We start from the raw sequence: 7464 nt of genomic DNA on the forward strand, positions 1-7464 counted from the left end.
ATTATACTACCAAATATGTTTTCCAATAAATCATAATCAATGCCAATAGGATGTTTATGAAATATTTTTAATTATGGAAATTAAGTTTTTAAAAAATAAGAGCATGGGGAAACATCGTGTGAAACAAAAAGCTCTGAATATACATGAATAAAATTTGAAAAGAAACCACAGATAGATGTATCTGGTAGTCACTCATCTAAAGTTTCGATGAAACTGTAAATGTTGCTTATTTCTCAATTTCAACACATTGTGATAGCTGATGATTCAACTGATTAATAACTGATCCCAGGGAGAGGCCTTCAAGCCACAAACTTCTCCATTCCATTCACTTCTGAGTATATATAATAGCTGTAATATTCCTGGGCCAGACACTGCCTGTTTCTTACAAGATATCCAAGAGAAGGAACTGGTTGCAAAGTCTGAGAGGTAAGAGAGCTCTAAAATATTGTGAACTAGGATAGATGACAGGTAGATAGATAGATAGATAGATAGACAGACATGTCCTGTAACGGAGGACATTGGGAGATGGAGAGGAGAGGTGAGTCGGGGGAAATTGGAGGGGTAGACAAACTATGAGAGATTGTGGACTCTGAGAAACAAACTGAGGGTTTTGGAGGGGAGGGAGGTGGGTTGGGAGAGCGTGTGGGGGGGTATTAGGAGGGCACATATTGCATGGAGCACTGGGTATGGTGCATAAACAATGAATTCTGGAACACTGAAAAGAAATAAAATGAAAAAAAAATGTCAAAATTAAAATTACTCAAACTGTACACAATTGTTGTTTGATTTTGTAAACTTAGTAATTAAATAATCATTTGGGGTATTATGCTTTAATATTTTACCCCTGACAGTACCTAGTATAATGCTTCAGCCTGAGAAGATACGCTCTGTGTGTGTTTATTTATGTCTGTGAGGAGTGTGTGTGTGTGTGTGTGTGTATGTGTGTAAAATTGCCTGTTCTGCCAGTCTTTCTATAGAATTCTGAGCTTCACTGGAATTTTAATCCTTTATCTTATTATAATCGTAACATTCATTTGGTATTTTTTTAAATCCCAATTTGATTTTTTATTAATATGAACTAAAAAAAGAGACAGAGTTCAAAACTTGATTATAATTTTTCTTTTATATTTTGTTCTTTTGTCTCATAGATATTTAGGAAGCATCAGGAGGTGATTAAATCCCCCTAGCATCTCCATTAATCACCTTGAAACACCCCAAAATAATAATAATAACATGGGCAATTGACATTTTCCTGAATGTAAAAGTTTAAATTAAATAATCTTCAGAAAACTTTGTAATGTGTTGACCTAAAATTGTAGAAATAATTTAACTCATTTTTCTCAAAAATTTACTAGCAATTATAATTAGTGCATTATAACAATCTGTATCATAAGATAAAGAGGCTACAATCAAATTTAAAATATAAAATGAAATGCTTTGGAAATGTCCTTTCCCAAATGTCAAAAATAGAACCCTCTAAACAGCATGGAATTTTGGGAGTTGCCTGAGAACCAAATCAAATTTGTGTCACCTATGTTAATTTCATAGTCATTATTACATTGTTTTGAACTTCCTGAGCTCAGTAAATAACTGCCTACCCCCACGATACCATTCTCTGTATACCCTGAGGCTGTATTTCATTCCAGAAACTATTACCATATAAAGAGATTATTCTGAAATGACATGCAAAATTTATTTTTAAAAGATTCATGTAACATAGTTATAAAGTTGCAAAGTACCTTTGATTTTATCCAAACAACAATGTACTCCATTAATAAATAGATTGATACCCTAAGATTAAAGAATTTACCCAAGCCAAGGAGTTGTTAGAACATAATCTGTACTAGAGCTGGATCTTCCAAATTGACGCTAATATTTTGTCTTCTCCCAACTTCTAGGATGTTTCTGAGTAAGATGAAAGTTCTCCTTCTGATCACAGTCATCTTGGCAGTAACTGCTGGTATCCCGGTAAGTATCCATTTCTATATTCCAGAGTATTTATGATTTTTTTTTCTAATTCATGAATCTTAGGGATTTTTTTTTTCCTCCACATGCTGTATTTCTACTTTATAAACATGCCTAATGTCTGCCCCTTTAACATGATATTCTAGAAAATACTGTGAATCATATATTGTTCTGTGCTCACTTCAATTCTATATAGTTTGTAGTAGTGAATTTTAATCATTTAGAAAATATACTGACACTCTGCAAAAAATGGTTACTATATTTTCTAGACACTCAGATTCTAGATTTAAAAAATGGATAGTATAAAATAATATTAGGTAGTAGATAAATTATTTCCTTCACACATAATACATCTATTTCTCAGTTTGCATGTTTTATCAACATGAGTTGAACTAAATTCACTGTTTGAGTTTTAGGTCTCTGAAAACCAGGAAAGAGAAGAACGAAGTGTAAGTTATATTTTCTCTTTTTCCGTGTAAGATTTCCATGTAAAATATCCGTAACTGTGGTTTAAATTCCTTTATCCAACCTTCTCATATTCTAGAGAAAACCGTAAAGAGTTTAGGTATTATTAGCACTCCACAGAATAAACTTCAAGAATTTGATATTTGTTTGTAAAAAGGGAATTTTATCAGCATCTCAGGTAAGAGTGGGACCCAAACTAAAACTTGAATCACTTTGTGATAACAGGGTTATTATATTTTTGTTAAAATTATTTAACCCAATAGAGGCTCATAATTGTTCATGCCTCCACTCTGCTTAACTCTACAAAACTCATTCTAGAAAAAGTAAAAATATAATAACAATAATTAAAACTTAAGAATTAGGAGATGTGGACCAGCTCTGATGATCCCACCAGGGACAAATTCACTAAAGGATTATTTTGGTCTAAACAGTTAATCAAAAATTTTTAAGAAAAAGAAAATAAAATTTGAAGAGGGGGGTTCTTGTTTAGGGATTCATTTGTACTCCTAGAAATCTTATATGGAAGGAAGCATTATTTTGGAGTCAAAACTATAAACAGTGTTAAAGATACCAAAACTGATAGGGATATAGACAGAAGACAGAGGGGGAAAGAGGAAAGAATGAAAAGAGATGAAGAGGAGACTGTATCTAACACAGGGTTTGGGTAAAGATCTTATATAAAAGCAAAGGGAGAAATATGATGTCACCTCATCAATCCTCCTCCCTCTTGGTCTTAAAGTTAAAAGCAGTTATCATAAAACTGGGCTATGAGTAGAAAAGTACAAAGATATGGGTATCTCGAAGTAATTTCCTAAAATTTTCTAAAATGATGTACATTAATTAACCCCTGCTTATTGTATGTACAGAAAAGGTAAATGATCCCAGAATTTCTAAAACCTCTCCTTAAAAGTGAAGACCCATGTTAAAAGGTTATTTTACCTCTTTCAGTCATAAAGAGTAAAACAAGCCTTTTCAATTCCTTTCAACAGGCCAGTGGAAGCAATGAATCACCTTCCCCGTTCTATGGCCCATTTGGCCCATATCCACCATTCCTGGATCCAAGATTTCCATGGTGGAGGTATTGCCCTCCTTTCCCGATACCTTTCAACGGCCCTCCTCCTAATGGACAGTAAAGAAAGAAAAGTGCCACTACAATCTAACATGAAATAGGTGGTAAGTATGTCCAATACAAAGCATGTTTTTTAAGTTGTCTGTGAATTATATTATTCCACGTAAAAAGTATGTTACAATGTTCCCACTTACCCCTTTAAGTTATAATTTGTTTCAATCTTTTTCTCTGGTAGACATTGTTAGGTCTGTATTTAGAGGCACTTGAGTCTTTCCATGATCAAGGGGGCAGAGAAGTTTAAAAACCTCATTTGCTATGAAATAAGTCCTTTCCTTTTTTTATTAAAAGATTTCTAACTCTTAAAATATTTTCTACTATCATAACATTTGTGCATATTTGCACTAAGTCAGAGGTCTAAAAGAAGTAAAATTTCAACCAAAGAGGATATCACAATAAATAAACTTTCGGACCTAGGGTCTAGGCAGACTTCAGCCTATTCCTTAGAAAATCATGTGTTTTTCTAATTAATATTAAAACCTCAAACCTAGCTTCTGATGGTCACATTTTAATTAATCCTAAAAGTTGAATTATCTCATATATAACAGAGGCCCCTGTCATCTCCTATCAAGAACAAAGCAACCAGATGAATTGAAGGAATGTAGACTGCAGATTACATTAGGACCCAGAGGGCTGTTTTAGGAAAGAAAAAACTTTCAGCTAATAGCTACCACTAAAGGTCTCTGCCATCTTTCCTGAACCTTCTCAGTCTTCTTGAGTGGAAAACTTCCCAGTCCTTGAACCAGATTTACTTTTGAAGTGATAGTCATTATTAAAAAGAAAAAAAAAAAAAAAAGTAATTCACAAGCAAATTACCCATTGGGATTAATAACTGAATGCTTATCATTTATTTCAGGTCGCTGTAAAATGGAATGTGAGCCACTTCCTTGAAGAATCAATATTCCTGCTAATAAGATAAAAATAAATGTAATTGAAATAGCATACAGTATTCTCTCGCTGATGATCTTTAGTGGGCTGCAATAAATAAAAGAGAAGAACCTGGTTTCCTATTTTCTAAATGTGCTTTGCTGGTAGAAATGCAAAATAAATTCTAACAGACTTTAACACACATTTCTTTCTTTCTTTTTCTTTCTTTTTTTTTTTTTTTTTTGAGAGAGAGAGAGAGAGAGAGAGAGTGTGTGTGTGTGTGTGTGTGAGCCAGTAGTTTGGGTGGAGGGGGAGAGGGAGAGAATCATAAGGACAGACTCAATATCATGACCCTGAGATCATGACCTGAGCTGAAATCAAGAACTGCACGCCCAGCCAACTGAGCCACTCAGGGGCCCCTTAATATACATTGCTTGATGACTAACCAGTCTATGGAAAATATGGGGATGGAGGTGATCAAAATCAAGTCCTGGAAGTACCTTGAATAAAAAATTCTATACAGCAACCTGTGCTGGTATTTGTATTACACCAACTATATTAACTGCACCAATTGTAATAATAAGAGCCAGAGGTCAATTTAATTAAAAAAAATTTTGAGTAATTGTGCTTCAATTACTCAGTTGAGACTGTAATTATATACTGTAGGATATAAACTTGATGTGTTGGCAAAGGATATAAAAAACAACCAAGTACTTTCTCTAACTTCAAAAAACTTATGAGTAAGATCTTAAAAACAGCATTGATATCATGCCTGTAGGCTACAAGGTGCTTTTTTGAATGATTAGATCACCAAATCATCACATGATCTCTGTTCAGTAATCACATTTCCTATGTGAGGAAACTAAAGATCATGAGAATCCTGTGGACCTACACATAAACCTAGAACATGGCAGAAAAGAAATACAAACCAAGCTTATCCAACTCCTATGTTTTTGCTAGCAGCCTATATACTAAAATAAATTCTGAGTCCAGGACTCCACAATGGCAGTACCAATGTCTAGTTAAGTCCATCTGTTTTCACTTTATTTCAGGAGGAAAAATCAAACCCCTACTAATAAATATAACTGCCACACACTTCCTTCTCTGCTAATCCAGATGCCACACCATCAAAAGAATTACCTTTTGAAACACTGACTTATATTTCTGACTTACTCAAATACCTCGGAAGGCTTCAACTTACCTGCACCTTAAATCCATTTCCCCCACATGGCATTCAAGGCCTCTTACATACGAACCTTGAGCTTCTTTTTGAATTCCCGTGGCATCAGCCAGCCTCTCTTATGGCCCCAGATGTTATAAGACACTACTGCCATTCCCCACAACTGGCTTTCATTCTCACACTGCTATGGCTTTACTTATGCAATGTCCATTCCTCTGTTTCACTATTTAAATTTATCTTTCAAGATCCAAATCCAATATCGTGACCTTCATGAAAAACTTTCTGCTATCTCTCCAAACAGAATAACTCACCACTTTGACCTTCTTCCACCATGTTTTATTTCCTCTTTTTTTTTTTATAAATCTTACTATAATTTCTAATAAAATCATCCACTTACATTTCTGTATCCTTCTCAAAAAGACTGTAAGTTCCTACAGTAACACAATAATATATCTACCCCCCAGTACTTAAGCTGACTATAGGGTACACAGTGAATGTTTGATAAATAAAATATATTAAGAAAACTTTCAAATTCCTAATGTTAAACAAAAGAGTTTTTTCATACTCTGACCTATATCAACATGAAAATTAGCAGATTAATTTTTGTGGAAAAAAACTTATTAAAATCAATATATCAATGGTAACATTTCTCTCTTGCTCAATTATAGCATTAGCAAAACAAATTGGGTAACTTTGCATCTCTCCGTACTTTGTTACAGAAATAGGGTCCATAAAATATAAAGGGTCCATAAAATATAAAGGGTCCATAAAATATAAAGTCATGGGGCGCCTGGGTGGCTCAGTGGGTTTTAAGCTGTTGCCTTTGGCTCAGGTCATGATCTCAGGGTCCTGGGATCGAGCCCCGCATCAGGCTCTCTGCTCAGTGGGGAGCCTGCTTCCTCCTCTCTCTCTGCCTGCCTCTCTGCCTGCTTGTGATCTCTCTCTGTCAAATAAATAAATAAAATCTTTTTAAAAAATAAATAAATAAAATAAAGTCATGAATAACATTATTTGTCACAAGACAATGCAAAAATCACTATGTGTGTGTATACATATATATACATATACATATACATATACATATATATAATTATACATGCAATTTGAGGATACACACACACACACACACAATTTCACAGGATTTAACATTCGTCTGCCATGAAAAACCAAGTTCAGATACTATTTAACGAAATATATATTCCCTTTCATATAAAGTAAATGAACACAGCAAAGATTTCGCAAACTTCATTGAAGAACAACTTGTCCTGATCATTCAGTTTCCATAAATCTCATGATGAAATTCTAGAAACAAACCCCTAAAGGAAGAACAGGTAGCAGGTGGTGATGAAAATAGACTTTCTTACAGTAAAAGACAAAAGGTATCCAATAAGATTCTACTTGCACAATGAGCCTTTTATTGTGTCACAATGGCAACCTTTGTCTCCACAGGTCAGGCAATTAGAAAAATTCTCTTAGAACAAAGATTACATTTCTCTACTCCAAGTTAAAATTGTTCATAGCTAAAAAACCTAACATCAATAAGGGAAACTCTGCCATGACCTGTAAGTTGACTACAAATCAAGGCCAACCTAATGAGCCTCTTGGCATAACTTGAATAGGGAAACCGCTGTCTCCCTTGGTCATTTTCAGGGTCAGAAGTTCCTCAAACATTAAATATTCATTCTTTAGTATTAAAGTCAGGGATCCCAGTTAAAACTATGGGAGGGAGAGAGCAAAAGGACCAAACTGTACTTAATATAATTTGATAAAGAAATTTTATAACAATTATTTCCCAGCCTTACAGCTGACAGATTGGAGGCCACTGAAATACTGAGGAAAAAGGCAGTCCAGGGAAACCAAG

At 34.3% G+C, this 7464-nt stretch overlaps 1 protein-coding gene across 1 annotated transcript; it reads left to right on the forward strand.

The window, feature by feature from the left end:
- Positions 1-362: 362 nt before the first annotated feature.
- On the forward strand, positions 363-4621 carry LOC123392058 (follicular dendritic cell secreted protein). Its single transcript, XM_045079940.1, has 5 exons — positions 363-426; positions 1899-1968; positions 2382-2414; positions 3420-3603; positions 4413-4621. Exons 2-4 carry the CDS (start codon positions 1900-1902, stop codon positions 3561-3563), a joined length of 246 nt encoding a protein of 81 aa, XP_044935875.1. The 5' UTR covers positions 363-426; position 1899; the 3' UTR covers positions 3564-3603; positions 4413-4621.
- The last annotated feature ends 2843 nt before the right edge of the window (positions 4622-7464 follow it).

The sequence above is a fragment of the Mustela putorius genome, unplaced genomic scaffold (assembly GCF_011764305.1).
Source record: "Mustela putorius furo isolate JIRA1106 unplaced genomic scaffold, ASM1176430v1.1 tig00000430_pilon_pilon_pilon, whole genome shotgun sequence".
NCBI classification, from domain to species: Eukaryota; Metazoa; Chordata; class Mammalia; order Carnivora; family Mustelidae; genus Mustela; species Mustela putorius.